At 40.7% G+C, this 25040-nt stretch overlaps 1 protein-coding gene across 4 annotated transcripts in view; it reads left to right on the top strand.

Moving 5' to 3' along the window:
* The first annotated feature begins 8873 nt into the window (after positions 1 to 8873).
* The window catches only part of LOC148035976 (uncharacterized), a 43969-nt gene continuing 27802 nt past the window's right edge, over positions 8874 to 25040 (top strand). For 2 of the 4 annotated variants that reach the window (XM_087677967.1, XM_087677966.1), the window contains exons 1-2: positions 8874 to 9422; positions 9759 to 9950. In XM_087677967.1, the coding sequence (XP_087534093.1) occupies positions 8964 to 9422; positions 9759 to 9950 (651 nt within the window). In that variant the 5' untranslated portion in view covers positions 8874 to 8963. The remainder of the gene's footprint in view (positions 9423 to 9758; positions 9951 to 25040) is intronic. The other 2 variants (XM_087677969.1, XM_087677970.1) reach the window with 1 other exon arrangement.

Below are 25040 nucleotides of genomic sequence, written 5' to 3'. Positions count from 1 at the left end.
TATTAGCCTTACAGAAGTCAAGCTTAAGCAAACAATACTCTTGAACATGCACATGTCTATCACTGACCATTTAGTGCCATACTAGCATTTGTATTCAGCACCCTGGGCTCCACAAAGGACATTCAATTCTAGAATTGAAAAAATTTCAGCTTATATGACTACACAAGATCAAATACATGCAAGAGTTATCCCTTCAACTGACTATTTACATACATTCAAATTTGACCCAACATTGCTAATCTACCCTAGCTCACCTATGATAAGGGAGAGATTGGAGGCATTGATACACAAGATAGATAGTGTGCATAATGTTATCAAGAGATGTAGCAATAAAGCCACATCTATCTAGTCATCCACTACAAGGTCATGCAAACACGAATGCAGTCATTGTTTCTCTCTCACAAGACATGCAACATGCTAATTTTGAAGTGAAGGAATCAGAGAACTAGATTTCTCTACTTTTGAGCAAGGACAACATTATTCTGGATAACAATCGAGATCGTTAAGTAGTATTGATGCTTGATATTGCTCAATGATCTGTGGGAATCAAGGATACTCCACAGATTGTGAGTGCATTAAAATTGCAAGTTGAACTTCTCAAGACAGATTTGCTATTTCTTTGAAAAGGGCAAGAGCCTCTAATCTGCAGAGAAATTTGACATATTCATTGCAGAGAGAGATTTAAATGACCAACATCTGGTGGCAAAGCTCTTTGAGCTTGTTCCTTTTGCACACATTCTTTATTTAGTAGCTCAAGCTGGCATTTGCTATGCAGTGAAGAAGCCTCTTGCATACATGCACAACAACATTGGTGGATTCATCACTTTGGTGGAGCAATACAAGAATAACGATCCACACCGGCCTTTGTGTATGCATCATATTCCAATGTCTATGGCCTCAACACCAAGGTTCCCTTCTTAGAGGATGATAGAATAGATCATCTAGCTAGCTTATATACTACTAGTAAGAAAACAAACGAAGTTGGGGTCCAGTAGTTTGCACTCGCTTTAGCCCAAATTATCTCTACTTCTCAAAGGTGAATGATCTTGTATTTGAGATGCTGGGAACATTCAAGTCAAAAGTGTTAAAGCATCAAAAGACAAAACTTGAAGATTCAAGAGAGTTTAGCTTTAAACATGGATGCTGCTACAACTACAACAACTGCTTTGATACCATGTTCAAGTAGAGAGAGAGAGAGAGAGAGAGAGAGAGAGAGAGAGAGAGAGAGAGAGAGAGAGAGAGAGAGAGAGAGAGAGAGAGAGAGAGAGAGAGAGAGAGAGAGAGAGAGAGAGAGAGAGAGAGAGAGAGAGAGAGAGAGGCCAGAAGCTAAGAGAGATCAGTGTACTCTCTTCTTGTCTTCATTATGACACACAAAGTCAAAGTACAACTCAACTAGGTCTAAAGTGACCATGCTCTATAATAACTGGAGTTAGCCTATAACCTGACTTATTTGCGAAGCACGCACTAGTGATAGTTAAGGACCCAACTGTCATGTCAGGGTTTGGATAAGGTAAGATGGATTGAGCTTTGCATAGTTGTCAACATAACTCCAAGAAGCCAAATAGCTCTCATTGAAGAATTGCATGTGTTCCTTCCAATACTACTTTGAACCATTGTACATCAAATACAATTGACAAGGAAAACCTATAATAATCTACTAAAATTACACTTTGCAAGCTGCCAAAGTACTTTCTCTTGTCTACGATAATATTTAAATCTATGGCCTTTCATCAACTTTTTTGCTCGAACTTTGCCATGATACCACAATTTGTCATTGAGCACAATTTATTGATGTGCGCTACTAAAAAATATCACCCATATGACTACATTGCATTGGAGATTTTGTATTCTATAGTGAAAATTTTGGCTTATTTGTCACTTACAGTTGTTAGAACAATGACAAAAGCATGTATTTATCTTTGGAATACATCCCCTAGAGAATGTGGCTACCTCCCCTTCATGTAATGTTGTTGTCAATGTGTCATCATGCAACCACCTTGCATGCATGAACAATGATAACTCCTCCAAGCCCTCGGGGTATCAAACATGTTATCGACATATACTATGTCAAAATTTTTAATCATGCTACCTCTCATTGCCTTTTGGTGGCCTCATATTTATGAGCCTACTTCTCCATGGATGCATGGTGCAACATAGAAAATTATTCACCTTCTCCTCCATGGTTCCATCCATCTGCTTCTCTATCCCATTTCCAACTACCATATCTCTAGTTAGTCAATCGTTTTTCAAGGTCCATAGCATTCTATTGTCTATATCCACATCTCTAGTCAGTATGTCTTTGTTCTTTAGGGTCCATAGCATTATATTGTCTTATCCACTGTCACAAGAAGCCACTTAAAAATATATACCAATACCTCTGATACTACTGGCCTTCAGCCATGTTGCCCTTTAGATGAGCCTATTGTCGCATAAAGTCTTTTAGGGTTTTCATGAAACGCTCCAAGAAGAACATCCACCAACTATGCACCAATCTTATAAACTCCACTTCATCCACAATATATATTAGGAGGTGGGTCTGTATTGTGAGCATGCTTGTAGATAAGTACTTTTCAAAGAGGCAAATTGTCTCCACTGCTCCTTGCCTTGTGGATTCAATTGAGTATGTCCTTATCTCCTTTTGCGAGATCCATTGCATTAAGTTTAACAATTTATAAATGGTTGAATATATCTCTAGAGTAAGACAACTCATGATCACAATTAGTAGTATGAATTGTCATAAATTTAATGCATTATATATTATGGATCAATGCAAATTAGAAAATATAAATATCACTTAATTAAGTGAGTGACTATCTTGAATGGTAGAAACCTAGCAAATCTTATGCTAATCATGGGAGTTGAGTCTTGTTAGCTAGTTATCTTTAGAAAATGTAGACTTGAGAGAACACATCATACATGTTGATGTGCATATAAACTTGATGATTTGCTTCACCATGCACTCCTCTTTTAATGGACAGGACCCAAGGGACATGAGGTACTTGCACACAATCATTAGAGCTTGTTTGTGGCCAATACGCCTCCATTTTACCTATCTCTTTCAAGTCCATCCTTGCTCCCAAAGTATCACTCTTTCCTATGATATGGTCCCACAAAAACTTCCCAACATTCATGAAAGTATGCATGAAATTCAAAAGATGATTGATTTATACATGAGTCAAATACGACAACTCGTAGAAAACTAAGAACCATCACATTTCACTTAGACCATCTTCCACTCGTACCAACTTTTGGCATTCATCCTTACAAGAGGTTGTCTAAGGAATCCTTCTCTCAAATCATGGCTCTTCAACAAGAATGTTGCATGCCCTTGATAAATTATCTTCTTTATCATCCATGACCTTTCAAAAGTCCAACTTTGGTCACACACATGACATGCATGGTAACCTGAGGTTATCAACCTTGCCACAAATATTTGTATCTAGTCAACATGAGCATAAAAGTGCAAAATAGAAAGTAATGAGAATGGAGACTCATTTTCTTGAGTGACTCCTCAAAACCCAAAAATCCATGCATGGTCCACATAAGAATGGCCCTTATATTAGTAGAATGCCTTCCAAAATGCTTGCTTGTGTCTTCCACTATAATTTCCTCCTCCCAAAACATCTTAAGCTCATCAACCAATGGATGGAGATAGACATCCATGACTTTATAGAGTCCAAACATGAGTAAGCTAGGGATCATGTGTCCTTTCTTAGTAGAAAGCCATGACAAAATGCTATAATTAACAAGAACTATTAGCCACATACTATAAGAGGTTGAGCAAAGTCCAAATGGATTCACAACATCCATAGCAAGACCAAACCAAAAATTCATTGTCTCTCTTGCAAAGTACGAATGTGGAAAATCAATGTGATGTCATGTCTATGAGTTTGTTAGTATACATTGGATACCATCCATGGATCTATTTTTTATATGCCATGTTGTCAAGCTTGCTGTGCTTGATGTCCAACACATGTGACAGACATGTGCTATGAGTGAAAAGTGTTTGAGAATCTTTTAAGGAACCATTTGACCCTCCAAGTCTTGTCAGTACCTATAAGCAACACACTTCAAACATGTACCCATAGACTTATATTCTCTTCAAAAGAGCACACTATCATTGATACAAGCATGTATATCATTGTAATCCATGTGTGACTTTTGCAACACTTGTCTTACATCATCATGAGACTATAGTATCATGTTTTTGGATGGTAACATGTAACATTTCAATATTCCTAAAAATTTGAAAAAGGTTGAAGAAATTAAAATGTTTTTTTAAACAATAAAAAATGAGTGTACTATACACTTGAATAGCTAGGTCACACTTGCATCGCTTCATCTATATATTGCTTGTATAGTCAGGGGAGTGTAAGATGCATCTTAAAGCACATAACCCGTCACCCATCACATAATGGTATCAACATCTCCTCTTTTAATGGATCAAATGACTCGGTATCCATGGGTAGTAGTGCCTTAATCGTTGTTTCCATCTTAGAATATAATATCTGAGGGAGGTCCGATTGGTCCCCAATCTCTTCTCCAATCGAGGACGCACTAGATGAAGCGTCTTTTGAAGGATTTATATGCTTGTGTAATCCTTATACAATGCACTCATGAACTCTTCTTATTAGATGCAAAACATCCATTGCTTGCAATGTATTGACATCCACCTATGAAGATTCTCATAGATGAACCATATTATTGAATAAATTTTCAATTAAAGCTTTGATTGTACAACACAATTAGTGCACACTTTGCTGATTGCAAACTCATATTCCAAGCTTTCTTGACCAATGATTTGTCTAAAACTCATAGTAGCATCACACATGGTCTATGGACAAACTAAGTTTTCAACAAATTGAGAACTTACATTGAGTATAAGGATATCATATTCATTTACTCTCTCTCTCTCTCTCCATCTATACTCTTTTCCCTTCTCATCTCTACTCTCCCTTCCTCTTTTTTCTATTATTTTTAAATTTTTTCTTAAACCTTTTTGCCCCTCTCCCTCTTTTCCTATGTTTTTAATATCCCTCTTTATCTCTCAAATTTTCCTCTTTATTTCTACTATTTTTTTCTTGTTTATCCAATATTGTTTAATTTTATTTGTAAATCTCTTGACCCCCCTCTCTCTTCTTATCTTTCATATGTAATCTCTTTCCCCTCTATTTCTCTACTCTCCCTCTCTTTTTTCACAATTTTTTTTGGTCACTTCATAAATCTTCTACTCCTCTCTCTTTCCATGTTAAATTAATATCTCTCTTCTCTCTTTCTCTCCCCTCCACCTTTCATTCTCTTTCCCTCTCCCTCTCTTTTTTAACACAAATGTAATAATTTTCTCTCATCGTCTCCCTCTCTCTCTCTCTCTCTCTCTCTCTCTCTCTCTCTCTCTCTCTCTCTCTCTCTCTCTCTCTCTCTCTCTCTCTCTCTCATAAGCACAAGGATAAACCTCTTAGCTCCTCTCTCTCTTTTCATATCTTTCATCTAAACTCTCTTTCCCCTCTTCATTTCTACTTTCCCTCTCTCCTTTTTCCAATATTTTTTAAATCTTTCTCTCTCCCTCTTTTTACTAGCAAAAAATAAATAATATTCTCTCACACTCTCCCCTTCCATCTCCATCTCCCTCTCCTCTCCTCTCTCTCTTTCCCTCTCCCTCCCCCTCTTTCACTATTTCCAAAACCCTCTCTCTCTCTCTCTCTCTCTCTCTCTCTCTCTCTCTCTCTCTCTCTCTCTCTCTCTCTCTCTCTCTCTCTCTCTCTCTCTCTCTCTCTCTCTCTCTCTCTCATAAGCACAATGCACATTAAAATATAAGGAAACAAGAAAAGAAATGGCCTACCTCTCCCTCTCCCTCTCCCTTTCTCATTACTTTCATAACTCTCTTTTTGTCTCCATCTCCTTTCTCCTCTCTCTTTCTCTTCCTCAAAGAATAGAAAGGGCTTATCTCAACGGTCGAAGAAGCTCATGTCCTTCGCAGTCTTCCTCTTCTTCTCCTTTGCGAACTTCCTCCTCCTTTGCTTCTTCTTCTCCTTTATGGCCTTTCTCCTCCTTTAGTCTCCTTCTCTCTCGATCTCTCTCCCTGTCCCCGTCCCTCTACCTTTGCCTCTCTCTCTTTCTCTCTCTTACGACCTCTTTCTTTCTTTCTTTCTTTCTTCCTCTTTCTCTCAAATGCTCACTGTAAAAATATCGTGCTACAAATTGGTTTCGTGCTTTTTTTCTCCATAGTAATGTGTCCTATGTGCCTCACAATACATGCCACAATCAATGTTGGTACATGAGTCACAAAAAGCATCAATATATAAGTTGCTATAAGCATTGCTATATGTGTCAAATATAGTGACACTGAAAGAAAACATTGCTAGCAATCATTGCTATGCTCCTATACCCTTGTAGTGATACAAATAGAATATCAATTTGATAACATTCTTACAAGGATAGAGAAAATAAGAAATAGGCTATAGATCATGGCAAAATCCTCTACTTATATCTACATGACATGGAAGAGTGCCAATATTTTATATAATTATTCAAAAACAATGACCATCTAGATCTTCTATAACAAACATGGCAACAATGGAAATCATGCAAACCAAGCACCTTGTATTGTGGGAGGACATAATAAATTAACATTTCCATGATAGAGTAGAAAATAAGAAAGCTATTTTTGCAAAAATGAATGTTACCTAAACATTTTGCATATGGTAGCACATAGTCATGAACACAAGAAGTAATGAAAAAGACAATGCCAAACAATGATTGTGAATCACTATGAGACTTGACATGAATGCCATGATGTTGGAAAGGATGAAATCATTTATCCAATTATTGCATGCAAGCATTTATGTATCAATTACTTTAAATGGATATATAATTCCATGGATCCTGTGGTCATTAATTGCAACTTCTCAAACAAAATCACTAAAATATTTATGCAAAGCTCACTTTTGTAAATGGTATGTATATACACAAAGGGACAAATGAAATCAAGATGATACTGCAACTATATAAGAGCATGATAGTTATTGTAGTAAACATCTCTACCATTTTCATAAATTTTAGTTGAAATAATTAGAAGTATATGCCAAACAATCGGTTCATTTTCATGCAATCATGTAGGAAGAAGAAGAAAATATCTTAAAACATTTCCTCATGAGTATTGAACATAAACATGAGCATCGATAAAAAAGTGACAATTTATTAGTGCTTTAATATTTCCAATATGCAAGCCACAACTTTGGGCACATTAAGAGCTTTGATATATGATGTTCACAAGCTCATAGTTGAAACCTAGATGACATATTCAACGTAATCCTCAACATTATGCATAGGTGATGTAACTACATAAGCTAATAGAGTTTATAGTAGATTGTATACATGACTAATGTCAAAGCCATTAGAGAAGTAATGGGACATTCAAAACAATGCTTCCATTTGTGTACATATTATTTGAAAGCTGCAATCCTACCTTAACCAATAAAAGCTCAAGGTAAACAATGATAGTGCATGTATGGTGCACACGTTGTTACGTGAAAATGGTGTGGCCACATACTATGCATTGATGGCCATGAAACATGGTAGTCAGCTCTAAAAATACGTGCATTGATTTCCATGGCAATCAGCTCTAAAAATGTTCAACATGCATGTAGCAATTTCCATTTATAAGTTGTATTCAAATGACTAGCCATATAGGAAAAAGAGGGAGTTGTTGCATAAAACTGAGTCTTATTTGAATAGGTGCATATTCTTGAGAACTTATGGTATTGCTCATTCCTTAATAGTCATTTCATACTGCATTGGAACATAATTTGCATCCAAATAGTACTTCAAGTGCATAGAGATGATTACATGGAGATGTTTTGTGATTGTGTGCAATATAGAGATGATCTACTATAGATATTGGCACTTTGTAATGAAAGAGAGACCTACCAAGAGCATGCTAACAATTTGTGAGAATTAGCAAGTGTGAATTAATATAAATAGTTTATGCAATTAGAGAATGCATGTTGAAATAGTTACCCTAGGTGTTGGGATCAATGCTTGCTTGCAACAAAGAATGTGTTGCTATGATGATCCTTGATTCCAAAGAGACAAGCACGCATTGAAGCCATCGTGTGTAGTGAGTGCAATCCATTCAATGTGTGTGAAAATTAGAGCATGAGTAGGTTAAAGTAGAGGTGGGAAGGAACATTTGAGGACATGTGAAATTTACAAGGAAATAATTTTATATGTGCAATATCTTAAAAAGAGTGAAAAATCATGAATTGAGCATTGTGGAAGATCCGAACTTAGATGCTTACCATGGTCATGCAGGCAATGGCAAGAGCCAATGAAGCTATTTCTTGAGCATTACTCATAGTGGCTATGGAGCAGGTAGGGAATTGGTTCCACATATACACCATGATGTAGCTGTAGTGCACAAAATAGAGGAGGAAGAGACACTGAGCTCATGAACTTGCCTTTTAAAGCCAACGAAGGGGGGGAGGGCAACCAAAGCATTGTGCAACACTGCTTTGTGCCCCATGAAGCCTACCATAGGTGGGGTCACCATTTGCATTGCGCAAATAAAGAACCCCCCAAACTAGAAAGGTCTCATAGCAACGGTCAACCACGTGGCTGGTTGCTATTATCAAAGAGGATTTCAGGTGGGAAAAACACACATGCATACACAAAAACCATTGCACAAAAAGAGAAAACGAGAGGTGATAGTTTCCACTTGAGAAAAGTAAATAAAGCGTGTTTCAATTGAAACTAAAAACCTATAAACCCCATCACGGGAACACCTTTTGAACATTCCTTTTTAATTTTTTGCAATGCATTTTGCATTAAACCAAGACTTTGGGGGAAGACAAGTTGGAAGACCCTCTGCATGCATTTGCAGTGTTGGCCAGCTTCACTGGAACCGTTATTCCGCGAGAGAGAGAGAGAGAGAGAGAGAGAGAGAGAGAGCATGCAGGAGGTTGAGGATGGTGAAATGCAGAATCGAGAAGGCGGCGAGCACGAGATTTCACTGTCCTTCCTCGACTCCTTCACCGATCCATACGGACAACCCTAACTTCGCAGCTGCGCCTGCGGACGCCATGAGGTCTTGTAGCCTTTTAAACCGCCATGTCCACGACCTCGGAGTTAGAATAGGGAGCTACGAGGACGAAGACGAGGAGGAGGATGAAGACGACGACGACGACGAAGAGGCGGCTGAGGACGATCATCGAAGCTTTGACAGAACAGATACGAATGCTGATCCTTCGTATCGCATCATTAACACAGATCAGGATCAGGAGAAGGAGGACAGAAGCCATAGCCCCTCCTCTTCACAGCCTGCCATTACCTCCTCTCCGCCTGCGGACGTCCTTATCGAGTCGAAGAAGAAGTCCGTGCCGAATGCAGCAATTTCATTTCACCGGTGGCGCAACCTCCACTTGAAGGTGTGCTGCTTTGCTATCAAATTTTAGACATGATCTGAAACTTATGCATCAATCGAAAGGGAAAGAGCTCAATTTTATGTATCAACGAAAAGAGATAGAGTCATCCGGAGAAATATCAATTTTATGTATTAATCGGAAGAGAGAGAGAGTCATCCTGAGATTATATAAATTATTAAGATGGCTTCAGAGCACCCGATTGTGCTCATTCTTGTTATACCGGATTGAACAAGTATAGAGGAAACAGTCACACGCATTTTTTAATGCAAAAAGAGAACTAAATTTCCCTTTCTTGAAATAATTTTAAAGGGAAGTTTCGTTTTGCCTTCATTGTCTCAGACAGTTTTCAATCGAGAGCTCCAGAAGGTTCTACAGGAAGCAGAAAGTCACAAAGCACGTCTTGCCGCTCTGGAAGATGAAGTCCAGAGGAAGGATCAGCACTTAGTTCATGCACTTGCAGACTCTGCTCAGTTACGAACTCAGCTCACTGTCATGGAGGATGTGCATAGACAGGAACAGGAATACTCAGAAGTATGACTTTTCTTCGGATGCTTATTTTGATAACGTAAACTCATGTGATGACTGTTGAATTCTTGGTGTGCTTGCATCATTTCCAGAAATTTGGAGCATATATCCCATATAAATATGTCTGAAGTGAGTACAACTCTACTGGTGAATGGAACAAGGGGCTGACTTTGTATACTTGGCACCTCTGCTTGGTTGACATGTCTCACCTGATCATGAAGCAGAAAGAGTGAATTCAATACTGCTACAAGGGACACTGCAGCTTGTAGAAGGCCCATTGAACACAGCATAATGCAAACTTGACTTTTTTCTTGGCTGAGATAAAGAAAGTTAAGGGTCAGTGTGGACGGTAGGTCTGGCTTGCAAGGAGTCATTGAAAATTGGTGGATTATGGTACATGTTTTTGTGGCCAGTCATACTGGTGCATTGTTACCCAACTGCAGCTTGTAGGAGGCCCATTGAACACAGCATAATGCAAATTTTGACTTTTTTCTTGAGAGAGATAAAGAACGTTAAGGGTTAGTATACAGTGTGAATAGTAGGTCTGGCTTGCAAGGATGGAAAATTGGTGGATTGTGGCACATGTTTTTGTGACTATTCATAGTGGCTATTTGGGTATATATACATCTGAACTTGACACAGAATTGTGAAATTGTCGCACAAATCTGATGACTTAAAATTCTCCTTGGATTGTGAGATGCACTCTCAGCTGGACTTGGAGCAGTGTGTAGTCAGTGTGTAGTTAGCAATAGCTGGACTTTACTCACTGGCTTGACACATTGTATTGCACTTGTGAGGTGTTATTTGCTGCCATTGGGCAATTGCATTTTAGATGGGTGATTATGACTTCGTTTTTCACTTGTGACTGCATTTGGTTGCACAATAGGTCCTCTTAGTTTGTATTTTAGCAGCCTTACTTAGGTGTGTACTTACAGAATGTCTATGGGCATTTGTGTGATTGCATTGATACTGTGACAAGGTCTAACATTGCTAATGTAATGCGATCTTCAGGTGAAAGGTTGGTTTTAAGCAACTTCCCTATATGGAAGTTCAGGCAGGAACATTTTCTGAGGTTTATTGAGACTTCATGTTAGTGGTGAAGCAGGATGGACATTTCTATCTTGAAACTTACCTAGTGGGCTCATAAATCGTAGATTCCCAAGATCATAAAAAGATGTACATACACATATGTATCGTTTACTATGCAATAAAAAAAAGATATTTTTAAACAAGATGTAAGTAGAAAGAGGAAAAAATCAGCCTTTTTCCATCATTGATTGGCAATAAATTGATATGGCTTGGTTCTTATTCTTGGAATGGAAGAAAAGCTCGAAGAGGAAGAACTGTAATGAATTTACATTTACTTTCTCATAAAACAGTAGTGAAAGAAGAGAATTATGGGGATATTTGATGGTGTAGGAGTGAAGGATGATGATATAGATGGATAGGGATAACTTTGGGGTATCTTTATCTGCTACAAGAGTTTATAGCAAAAAAAAATAATGTAGAATAAAGAAAATCAAGCTCTCTTTATAGGAAAAGGGGAGAGCTAGTAAAAAAGAAAAAGGCTTGTTTGACAAGTATCAGGTGTCTCTTTTTTATGGCCTTTTTTTTTGGGTTGAGTATTATTACGAATAGAAATGACCAAATTTAGCATGTATTATTATAACATAGAACTTACTATTTTTAGAATGTTATCCCTATCTTTAGGACTTGCATTTTTAGACCATTCCAAGGCTCCTAAAATTTAGGGACTCCCCCCTCCAGTGCAAAATGGGTGTCATATGAAAACTCTTTATTACGAGTACAATACAAAAATGTGCTAAAATCTTTATATGGATTTTCCATGCAAGATATGTGCATTCTAAGCTTTTAGCCTATACATGCACAAAGCATAAATAGCTCATGATCATTCCATCTTTCTGATTGTAACCGTTTGTTCTGGCGGATCTAGCCCACACTCCAAGGCATTAATTCTTTATGTGTGTAAGCTTGATCTTAATATGCTTGCGCTCCGGTCACAAGCCCCCAGTCAGGTCATATCGGTGGACGTGTGTACTATCTTTTCTTTAACTCACTGCATGGGTTTACCATAACCTATGTACAAAATCATTGTAAGGATACACATTCTTTTTTTGATGTGTTATGACGATTTCTCCTTCATAAGGTGCTATTGCTTGATTGGCCAAGATAGTGCAGTCATCTCAAGCCACTCCACAATCTCCAAAATTTGTGGTTCATAACTCAGCCCTAGTTTGAGAGATACAGAGGCTAGGGACTCCCATTGTATTATCACAAGATTGATGATTCATTTTTCAAATTTCTTAGTTTTTAAGCTCATTTACTATTTGTATTTATTGTATGTGGTATAGCTTGTTGCCTCCATTGCTAACCTTCCTGCTTCTTTACATCTCACAAGTGACTAGTACACTAAGTAGTGATCTCATGGCAAACATACTGTTAGCGTAGTATCTTGAATGTATGCTGAATACATCCTAGATCCACTATATACAAGAGTTGTCCATAACTGGAGGAGGGGAACTGCTACCTTCCCCTTGAGCATTAGGCAATACTCCGGACCCTTGCTCTGCTGAACCTGACGGAGCCCGAACTAAAGTCAGCTCTAATTGAAAGGCATCTAGATAAAGCTGCAACAACTAAGGATGGTTTGTCAGGTCATCCTCTTCTATCCATTTGGCATCCATTGGTGAATAATTTTGAAATTTCACCAAGTATCTCTTGGAAACTTTACCTTTGACTTTTCTTTCCTTATGTGCCAAAATTTGCTCAGGTACCAAAATCTCATCTAGCTCCTCAACCTCAGGCTGAATTTCAGTAGACATATCTTCTGACACATCACCATGAAAAGGCCTCAACAAACTGACGTGAAAGGCATTATGTATCCGCCAATGTAGAGGTAATTTCAGCCGATATGCCACATCGTTGATCTTCTCCAACACCTAGAAGGGCCCATAGTATCTCATGCTCAACTTCGGATACAATCTTTCTCTTCCTTTTATCTTTCGCTTCCGCGGTCCTTGGATCCCAAAATAGGAGTCTCTTTTAACTCCCTTACCCTGCAACTCGATGCAATGTGCCTTGCCTTTTATCTTTTTGAAATAGGGATCCAGGGTCCAGGGTTCTTTTATCTTTTTCAACCCTGCCTTTTCAAAATGCCCCTATCTTTTTCAGCTTGACGGTAAAGGGAATATTCCTTGGAATATTCCCTAGCCGACTAGTGGAGACTCATATGGTAGGTCGGTCATGCCGACCTAACCGCCTTCACGGGCTATAAAAGCTAAACCCCTTCACAACCATCGATTATCTATCCTTCACCTAGTCAGAGTTGTTTCAGATTGCCTTAAGCTCTTCACCTATCTTTTGTCTAGATCGCTATCTAAGCTTCACCGTGGAAGCATACGAGTGGACAGAGCCATCTTTGTATCAGTTGTTTGAAGCTAAAGAAAATTTCTAATTCTCCTCTTATCTGTTGTGTACTCTCTATCTCTATCTCTTTCTCAGATTCTGTTCGCTGTGCCGTGTAATTTTTACATGAATGACTTTCTTAGATCGGGCAACATAAGCACAGGATGGAAGTCATCTTTTCCTTCAACTTTTGAAATACTGAAATTTCCACTGCTGTCCATCTAAATGGCACATCCTTCTTCTGCAAGGCATGCAATGGAGATGCAATTTCAGCAAACCTGTGTACATACTTCCTGTAGTAAGAACATAAACCCAAGAAGCTGCGGATCTCATGCACATTTCTCAAAGGTGGCCATGATCGTATTGCTTTAATCTTTGCAAGGTCCATGTGAATACCATCAGATGCCCCAAAAAGTGGATTTCATGCAAGAAGAATTCACTTTTCTTGTCATTGATAACCAGCCTATGGTCACGCAGTTCATTGAGCACCATATCCAAGTGTTTTCTATGCTCTGCCTCGTTCTTTGAATAGACAATCATATCATCAAAGAAAGTGCCCACAAATCCTTTATTTGGCCTGAAGATACGATCCATCATTTGATTAAAAGTGACAGGAGCATTCGTAAGTCCAAAAGGCATAATAAGAAACTCATACAATCCAAAAGATGTCCTAAAAGCTGTCTTAGACACATCTTCTGGTCTAATGCGTATTTGATGATACCCACTTTTCAAATCTATATGGCTAAATATGGTTGCCCCTTGCAATCTATCCATAACATCATCGATCCGAGGAATCGAAAAGCGATTCTTTATTGTGATCTTGTTCAAAGCACGATAATCAATGCACATACGCCATGAACCATCCTTTTTCTGCACCAAAAATAGTGGAGCTAAAAAAGGAGATGAACTGGGCTGAATTAACCCTTTTTCTAACAGCTCATTTACCTGAGTCATAATCTCCTCCTGTTGGGCTGCATTGACTCTGTAGGGTGGCTTATTAGGTGGGCTACTTCCAGGGATAAGATCTATGCCATGATCTTCTGGCCTTTCAGGCTGTAGCTGCCTTGGAGGTGACTGAGAGAAGCAATTAGCATACATTTTCAGAAATGACATGCGATCCTTCTCTAACTTAGACATGTTCCCAACATTCTCACTATTATCTTTATCCTTAGTAAAAACCAAGTACGCTGAAAGATGATTTTCATTACTTTAGAAATGGTAGCTGCAGATACAACAGAGACAGATTTACCTTTCAACTTTACATCAAGTGTGAGTACCTTTCCCTTATGCTGAATAGTGATATTTTTTGTACGAGAATCAATCACTACGTGCATACGGTGACACCGTGGCATACCAAGCAATACATCACAACCCTCAAGTGGAGCAATGAAGAACTCTTCATTGTCCACATATCCTTGTATGTGCAATCGAAGCTTTCCAATGAGCGGTGTGACAGGCTTTGCATGGCCTTTACATGCCATTCCAACTTCCCCCATGGGTCCCATCTCATCCTCTCTGATGCCGAAACGGACAACCGTGTCAACAAAGATGAAGTTGGCTCGTGCACCATTATCAAAGAAAGTCAAAGCATGTTGATCCTTAATTTTTCCCCATGCTCTGCACAACTCAGTAGCATTATCATTGGGCTGATCACTAACAACATTGGGCACCAATCCCATTGATGTTTTAGGCTTCTTTCCTTTAGAATCTCCTTGATTTTCTGATTTTCCAGCTTGCTGCCTATTGGGATAGTCCCTTGCAATGTGATCCTCTTGTTCACAAATAAAACATTTATTTGCAGCCATCAATTCCCTACGTTGTGCCAATGTTTTCGAGCCCTTTCTTTGTTGTTTTGGCCTCTTTTCAGGCTGATTTTCAGATCTTCCCCTTTTCTCAGCCTTAAACAACTTTTTATTCGGCTTCTCCCCACTCTCTAGGAAGCCCAAATCCTAACCATGCAGCAAAGCATCGGCTGTAGCAGCAGTCTCTATAAGCTGAGACATGCTAGACATGGTGGATTTAATACAAAAATCCCTGATTCCTTTGGGTAGCCCACAAACATATTTTTCCACTTGCTCGTGAAGGGATACAGGGCGATAAGAAGTAACAAGCGCAATGTATCCCAAAACTTCTTATTATATTGCTCCAAATTCTTACATTCCTTAGCATCTAGCTTGTTTCAAGCTGTCATGATGTCCACCTCAAAGGTACTTGTCAACCAATTCGATGCAAACATTTTTTTGAATTGTACCCATGTTGACGGTGCTCCACCTTGCATCAAAAGAGTGGACTACCATTGTAATGCATTTCCTTTCAAGAAAGTGGCTGCCTTTCGAATCTTTGAGGACTCCGTGAAGTTCCCTCCCGAATAGGCTGCATCAAACTGCTGAATGAAAGTCAAAGCTTTTAGCCTATCTTGTACACCGTTGAAAGACTCAAACTTCCCTCCTTTTCCACCCTCATCATAGTCTTTTACTGCCTCTTTGGGTGTCAAGTTGTTATACACTGGCTGTTGCAAAAAGGGTACATTTGCTGAATTTACATCAAAACCAACGCCAAACAGAGCATTGGCATGACCAACATTCATTCCTTGATCCCCATAAGCATTCGGGGGTGCAGATGCAGTACCAAACATGCTACTTTGTGCCCTAGGCATCAATCCAATGCTGCTATACATAGGGTTTTGCATATTTCCAGCCATACCCGAATACATTGGGCCTCACACTCCATGCATTGGTTGCTGCATACCATTGGGATTTGTGCCATACATTCCCGTATGTGGTCCTTGTCCAACCATAGCATGAAAAATCGTGCTTCCACCAAAATATCTTGGCTGCCCTATCATAGCATGCATGTTTGGCTGTCTAAAATCCATTGGATTGGCACTTTCATGATGGCCTTGCACTTGTATTCCTTGCCTCGTAGGTACCAATTATTTTATTTCATTAGCATCTTTGGGAGCTTCAAATGAAGGGTTTGGCATTATCTTCGGTGCATCTTGCTGTCCCAAAGGTGTAGAAGACGTCTTCTTCTTCTTGCCTTTGCTGTTTTTCTTTGGAGCATTCAAAAATTGGGCAAAATAGGATCCTTTGCCAATTCAGCAAAGAGATTTGCTGCTGTCCTCATCCGATTCTTGAACTGATCATCAAATTCCTCTTCACTTTGCTGGTCATCAGACTCCTTATGCCCTGAAGAGCGTGCATCTTGCCCAATAGCAATATTTTCAGCTTGCTGTCCATGGTTTGAGCCTTGTCCAAGGTCAGGCATTGCATTTCCTTCATTCCCATGTGAACGTTCATACTGAGAGGCATCATCACTACTCGAATCCATCTCATTGTATGAAGACATATTGCTATAATTTCTCAACTGAGAGTAAAAATCAGCACTAGCTCAAAGCTTTGGCTTGCAATCAGGTGCCTTGGGCCCACCAAATCAAGGGATTGAGTGGTATCCCGGCAACGAAACCATGAAACCAGCCTTCCTTCCGTGGATGGGTTGTAAATCCCTGATTCCAACTTAATTGCAGCAGCAAACAGTTAATGCAAATCTGAAAATAGAACTTTACCTACTGATCTTGGACAATGCACACCCGATTGGCCCCAAAACTGGCACCCCTTTCGGTATTTCTTTAGCTTTATTGAAAAAGAAGTTGATTTACAATGGGATTCTCTTGATCCCTTTCGGTATTTCAACTCCCCTTGTTGCGATGAATCACCAGCAAGTCTTTAATCCAATTTGCCCCTTGATCCGATCGGCCTGTACTCGCTTTGATGGAAATGGAAAATGCCCCAAATTCAATGATTTGCTGGTCCCTCCACTTGAATAGGCTAAAAACAACTTCAGCTCTGTTCAATCCAAGTCTTGGAGCTTTCAATTTCTGGCACGATTCTTGAGGCTACCGCTAAAACCTAATTTTTGCTGCATACTAGGGTTTACAGTAGAGAAATCTGAAATTTCTCAGTCTCCAAGGGTCCAAATGCTAAGATTTTCAAAGCAAGACTGTGAAATGGCTGGAAGATGAGAGGGAAAGCTGTAGAGAGAGAAAATTCAGAGTTTTGTCATGAAGAATGACTGAAAATCAGTCAAATGCAATTGTTGCCCTACCACAACAGCTTGTAGATGCAAAGAACTGAAGAAAATCGGTCATTTACAGCTGTTGCCCTGTCTCAACAGCTTGTAGATGCTGTCTCTTGTTGTTGATTGGTCTTCTCGTGCCCTTGACAGCCTCAAAAGGTCCTCCAATGGCTGCAAATCAGACCAGCAACCTTCCCTCCCTCTTTCTTGCAGGCTAAATTTATAGAAATGCATCTCCAGCCTCTAAAGACGTTTTTCAGTCTTGCACGAGCATTTTTCACAAGTGGCAGCCTTCCCAAATGGTTTATTCACCATTTTTCATTATTAAATATTAATTTTCATCCTTTTAAATACTGAAAATTAATCTAATAGTTATTTCGGTGTCCTAAAAAATAATATGACTAGCCAATAATTAAAATTGGCTAGGCAACTTTCATTCCCAAGTGTCTCTGCGCCATCTTTGATCATTAGATTGGCATTAGGTACCATTAAATGCCACTTCTTTAGTGTCACCAACTAACACTTGTAGCTAAATGGATGACCTAGGCTAACAAGTGGCACCAGATACCACCTAGTACCTGTGCGGTATAACTTATAGCAACTTTTGCCTTTGACATCCTGTGATTTCTTTAGGTTCCGGGCTTGTAAATTTACTTTAACCCCAGTTGCACCTCGCATGTGCATTATTTAGCTAATCATTTGATTAAAAATTAATCCACATGTTAAGTGAGGTTTCAAAAATACATGTCCTCATGATAGTGATGGTCTCCAAGAGGACTTATCACTGTGTGAGGTCCTAATGCCTCCACCCATGCATGAGGACTTAGTGTGCGTTGAATGTGGCTTACTGCCTTGAGAGCATAGTAAGCTGAGAACCGATGTAGAACAATCTCTGTGGCCTAGAGAGAAGTAGCACAAGGACTGTAAGGATGGTGATAGGATCGAAATGCAGCTGAGAGTGTAGTAGACAGTGTGAGAGTGAGAGAGACAGAGTGAAGCACGACACCCAATCCAATAGACTGAAAGAGTGTAACATGAAAGTACAAAGTACAACCCTTAAACCTTAGGATTGTAGGGGGTGTTCACACCCGACACACACTAAGTGCCCATAAGTGTGTAACATAAGCACATACGACAATAAGACTATAAGTCTGGGGGAAAAAACCTCTCCTACCGAGAGTAAAAAGTGCCCCAGTGTCCTACTGATCACCGACACTCCCATATGAGCGTAGGCGTAAGTGAGGCGTGAGTCAAATACCCAACAAACCCCCCTGGAGTGAAGAGTGATCAAGAGTACAAGGATCATCCGCCACAAAAGGATATCAAATTTAAAGCATCGCGAAATGCTTCAAATTTATCACGAGGAAGAGCTTTGGTGAAGATGTCTGCCACATTACTGGTGGTAGGACAATAGACAAGGCTGATATCACCTACATGTAGCCTCTCTCTGACAAAGTGATAATGGATCTCAATGTGTTTCGTGCGGGCATGAAACACTGGGTTTCGTGTCACTGCAATGGCACTCTGACTGTCAGTGAACAAAGGAGTAGGCTCCGTAACAGATACATCCAGATCAGCTAGCAAGCGTCTAAGCCATACGCATTCAACTGTGGTAGTGAAAGCTGCCTTGTATTGAGCTTCACATGACGATGTGGCAACAGTGGATTGTTTCTTGCTAAGCCAAGAAATGCAAGAAGAGCCAAGAAAGAAACAATTGCCACTAGTGGAGTGACGTGTATCATAATCACCAGCCCAATCAGAATCACTGTAAGCATGTAACTGCAGTGGTCCCCCCTTGGCATAAAGCAACCTAAGGATTGAGTACCCTGCAAGTAAGGAAAAACACGCTTGACAGCTTGCCAATGTGACATACGTGGCTGATGCATATACCTACTCAAAGCTGAAACTGCAAACTGTATGTCCGGCCTAGTGTTGCATAGGTAGATAAGACATCCAACTGTAGGAGCATATGTATGTATATCAAACAAATCACTGTCATCATGTAATGACAGTTTCAGTCCAGGTTCCATGGGGGTACAAACTGGCTTGCAATCCTGTAAGCCAAACTTCTCAAGCAGCTACCCAATATACCTTGACTGTGATAGCCCAATACCTCGAGCATCATGTATGAACTGGATGCCCAAGTAGTAATGCAAAACTCCCAAGTCAGACATGTCAAAAGTTTGCTGTAAATTTTGTTTGAATGCTGAAATCTGATCAGCATGTGTTCCAGTGAGCAAAAGGTCATCAACATAAAGACATATAATCAGCATAGATCCCCCTTCTTTACATACGTAAAGGGTAGACTCAGATGAGCTGTTTAGAAACCCCTGACCAAGCAAGAAAGCATCTATTTTTGCATACCAAGCTCTAGGAGCTTGTTTCAAACCATATAGTGCCTTTTTTAGCTTGCATACCAAATGTTCTGAGCCTTCAACCGCAAAACCAATGGGCTGCTGTACATAAACTTCCTCCTGAAGTTCTCCATGTAAAAATGCAGTCTTGATATCCAGCTGATGCACTGTCCAAGCATAATGTGCAGCCAAAGCAATCATAGACTTGATGGTTGTCATACGGGAAGTAGGAGCAAATGTCTCCTCATAGTCAATGCCCTTTTTCTGTGCGTAGCCTTTAGCTACAAGCCGTGCCTTGTATTTATCAATGGATCCATCTGCTTTCCTTTTTAGTTTGTAGACCCATTTCGTTTCAATGACTTTCTTTCCAAATGGCAAAGACACCAAATCCCAAGTTTGATTCTTAGTGATAGAATCTAATTCAGCTTGCATTGCTGCCATCCAATGCACACTGTGTTGTGCATCCTCAAAACATTCAGGCTCTTCATTATCAAAAGTACTTGCTGCCATAACAAACTCCATGGTATGTGCTGAATCATGCAAACGAGTTTGCCTTCTAGTATGACCAGCCATGGGTGCATCCAAAGGACTATCTTGCATAGTCTGCAAATACCATCTAGGTAACTGTCTAGCTTCCTGACTGTGTGGAAGCTCTTGCTGAATTTCAGTTCCAGCATTATGCTGAATATTCCGAGCAGCCAATGGCTGAATTTCTGCACTTTCCATAGGAGTAGCTGGCTGAACATTAGGTTCATTTTCTGAAGCTCTAGCTGAATCACCAAAAGTAATGGGCAGCAGCCCTTCAAAAACATCACGGGCAGCCTGATATGTGTCCAAACCAGCCAAGGATAATTCTGATTTTTCATCAAAAACAACATCCCTGCTGACAAAAACCTTCTTTGTAATGGGATCATAGAGTCTGTAGCCTTTGCTCTCATTGCTATATCCCATAAAAATGCACTTAACAGCCTTGTTGTCTAACTTTTTTCTAAGTACCTGTGGAATATGGGCATAGGCAAGACACCCAAAGGTACGGAAGTGGCCAACAGAAGGTTTACGACTGTTCCAAGCCTCAAAAGGTGTGATAGTCTTCAAGGCTTTGGTAGGGCATTTGTTCAAAATATGGCAAGTACACATGACTGCTTCCATCCAAAAACTATGAGGCAAGCTCTTTGCCTTCAGCATACATCTGGCCATCTCCATGAGTGACCGATTCTTCCTCTCTACTATCCCATTCTGATGTGGAGTATAGGCAGTAGTGTATTGATGGACTATGCCTTTCTGCTTCAAAAAGGAATCCAGCATAGAGGACATGTATTCCCCCCCTCGGTCCGAACGGAGAGTCTTAATTTTACATCCAGATTGATTTTCAACGAGTGCACTGAAGGCCAAAAATGCATCATACACTTCTGACTTCTTTTTCAAATAGTAGACCCAGCAAAAACGTGTAAAGTCATCAATGAATGTCACAAAATAGTAACAACCACCCAATGACATTGTTTGCATGGGCCCACAAACATCTGAATGCACCAACTGCAATCTGGTTGTTGCTCTGAAAGCAACATCACGGGGAAATGAGAAACGATGCATTTTTCCCAAAATGCATCCCTCGCATAAGTGCTCAGGAGGTCTCTCCAAGAGAGGTAAGCCATCCAGCATCTGAGTACGCTGCAAAAGCATCAAGCTGCCAAAGTTTACATGCCCCAAACGATCATGCCATAACTCGCTTGTATCATAGCAGGAGCAAGAGTGGATATCAAGTATGCCGATTGATCTACTGAAAGAGTATCCAACTCATATAAACCATGACACAAAGATCCTGTCAAGACCAAAGTCATGCATTCTTTATCTCTAACCATGCAACGGTCATCATCAAATGTGACCTGCAAACCATAACGTGCCAAAGAAGAAATAGAAAGCAAATTCTTCTTGATTCCAGGCACAAACAAAGCATCTTGCAGGTGGAGAATAGAGCCATCAATGGCTGTGAGCTGAATCTCCCCAATACCGCGAACAGGATATGATGCATTATTGGCACACTGTACAGATTTCCCAACGGGAGGTGCACTAAACTGAAGCAAATAGATCTCTGTGAGATGTAATATGTCGAGAAGCACCACTGTCAAAGAACCAAGTGTCAGCATCCTCTGTAGAGCTAAGTGCTCTATCGGCCCAAGAGATGTCATAACTGCAAGTGTAAAAACAATAGTCCCCGTCCACAACAAAGGACGCGGACTCAGTAGCAGTGGAAGGAGTAGTAGAAACAGACATTCCTGACTCCTTCTTCTCTTTGGCAATGCGCTTCCTGCACTCAGTGATATAGTGGCCTGGCTTCTTACAATAATGACATTTTCCCTTTTTAGCTTGTGTCCCCCCCTTGTGTCTGATTCTGTGATGTGCCTGAAGTGCCAGAACTCTGTGGAGCATTTTTCACCTTGCCGTTTTTGCCTTTCTGTCTTGCCACAAAAGCCTGCTCAGAGACTATAGCATCCACACCACTATTTTTCCTTGTTTGCTCCTTCTCTAGAAGCAAACTAACCAGCTGAATAAAAGCGAGTGGGTGCTCGGCAATCCTCATGGTGAGGTTCAATGCAGTATGAAAAGACAAGTGCGAAGGAGGTGAGGAATTCAAGGTGGTGGATATCAACTGTGCATCCGAAAAGTACTCATCTACATTCATGAGCTGCTCCCTCAAGTCCTGAATCTTATTCAAGTGATCCTGCATAGAATCACCCTCATTCATCTTCAAAGTCTCTAACTCTTTCTTCAAGAAAGAGATCCGAGTCTCATTCTTTCCTGCAAACATATGCTCCAAAGTCAGCCATGCATCTCGTGAAGAAGATGCTGAACAAATGTGAGGGATGATGGACTGCTGAACTGCCAAAGCAATCAGCGACAAGGCCTGAGCATCACGTGTATCCCAAGCTTTTTGAGCTGCAGTTCTTGGAGGAAGTGGCTGAGGTGGAGCGGGCTGAGGTCCCTGTTGTCCACGTGCCCCTTGAGGAGGAGTAACGGGAGCTACAACTCCCGGTCGAGTTTCCTCTCCACTGACACAATCCCATAAATTCTTGGTCACTAATACATTCTTCATCATGAATGACCATAGCGAATAATTGTTTCCGTTCAATCTGTCTTCCTTGGATACATACGTAAATACATCACCTCCCTGATTTGCCATGATGACAAATTTCCAAAGACAAAAAAGCAATGTCAAAGCAGTAAGGACTGGAAATCTGCAAATTTCCAGAAATTGCAGCAAGCACACTTCTGCAATTAATGTGCAAGGGCGTACTCTGTCAAAATTTGTCTTTAATGCATGCTTCCCAAGGTGCAAACAGTGCTCAGCAACACTGTAATATCAAGAATCCCCAAAATTTCTGCCTCAAATGTGTTCAAAACAGTCTTTCTGTGACTATAAGTGCAGTTCATATGCAAATGCCCTCAAAATACATAAAAGCCCCAAAATTTCTGATGAATGTGCCCAGAAATTTGCATCTAATTTGTCCCACACATGTATCCTGTATGCTGTGCCTGCTGCGTATGAACCTCCTCTTCCAGAACTTTGTTCTGGAATAAAATTAAAAAAAATATATATTTTTAATTTTCTAAATTACCTGACATGGACAGGGCGGACAGTCAGGTCGCAGGTAGGCTGGGCAGTCGGGCGGACGCCTGATGGGACAGGGCGGACAGTCAAATCGCAGGCAGACGATGTGGCGCTGCAACGTCGACGATGCGACCAGACAAGTGGCGTTGGCCACAGGCAGGCGGGTGGAGCCGACGAACAGGCTGGTGGAGCTAACGAGTAGGACGGGTGGAGCTGACAAACAGGAGTAGGCAGACGAGCTGCAGGTCGAGCCTGACGAGGATGAGGCGCTGCTAGGATAGACGTGCTGGAGGCAGGCGGCGCCCAGGTCTGGTGGCAGACGTGTTGGAGCTGTCGATTTTGAGCTGCGCGCTGACGACTCTGCGCAGGGAGGCTACGCAGGGATAGGCGGCGCCTTCAGCTGACAGTCGACTGTAGACTGACGACTCTGGGGCAGAACTGACGGGAGCTGCAGAATTGACGAGGGCCGCAGACAGTGGGGGCTACAGTCTGCAGACTGCTCTGATACCAAATGTAAGGATGGTGATAGGATCGAAATGCAGTTGAGAGTGCAGTAGATAGTGTGAGAGTGAGAGAGATAGAGTGAAGCACGACACCCAATCCAATAGACTGAAAGAGTGTAACATGAAAGTACAAAGTACACCCTTAAACCTTAGGGTTGTAGGGGGTGTTCACACCCGACACACACTAAGTGCCCATAAGTGTGTAACATAAGCACATAAGCACATACGACAATAAGACTATAAGTCTAGGGGAAAAAACCTCTCCTAGCGAGAGTAAAAAATGCCCCAGTGTCCTACTGATCACCGACACTCCCATACGAGCGTAGGCGTAAGTGAGGCGTGAGTCAAATACCCAACAAGGACTACCTAGGAGAAGATGCATATACTCCAGTGGGGTAGGGAGCAAAGGTCGATGTCGATAATCTTCAGTGGTGTGATTGTTCTTGTCGCAGTAGGAACACCTAATAGATAGGCAATCTGACAATGGAGATGCCATGGTATTGGAGTGGCAACCTATACAAGGGAGGGTGGGAGGGAGAAGAAGGATATCTCCAATGATGCAACATAAATGGTAAGGAAATCAGATGTTGATGCTGATCCTACAACTTGTCCTTGCCTTCGATGATGAATGAAATAATGAAGTGAGTTTGAGACAAGGGTGTAGCATGAAAGATGTCCTGGAGCAAGGAGGCTTCCAAAGAAGCCTTCGAGTTTGCAAATGCAGGGATGATGAGGTGTAGCTTGGAGCAGGGAAATTTCTGTTGAAGAGGACCCTCTAAATCTACAGCACATGGATGAAGATTGGTGATGCTTGGAGTAGAGGGGCTGTCATCGAAGGATGAGGAGCTTTTGAGTTTGCAAACATAGGCTTGATGAGCTGACGCCAGCTGTTGGGAGTGATGCTAGGTGGTGATGATGAGCTAGAAGCTGAAAACTCAAATGAAGATAGCCTCTGATGATGATGATGACTCCAACTAGAGGTGTGACGCTTGATGGAAGGGGAGCAGCCAGGATGCAAAACACAACAGTAGAACACGGTAGTAGAATGATGTAGTAGAATGCAGCAGTAGAACGTCATAGTAAAATGCAGCAATAGAACACCGAGTGGAGACGGTGGATGGTAACCATGAAC

Source organism: Lygodium microphyllum, chromosome 5 (genome assembly GCF_053477565.2).
Source record: "Lygodium microphyllum isolate KBCC chromosome 5, Lygodium_microphyllum_v1.1.10, whole genome shotgun sequence".
In the NCBI taxonomy this organism is placed as follows: domain Eukaryota; kingdom Viridiplantae; phylum Streptophyta; class Polypodiopsida; order Schizaeales; family Lygodiaceae; genus Lygodium; species Lygodium microphyllum.
This window is presented reverse-complemented; position numbering and strand designations above follow the sequence as displayed.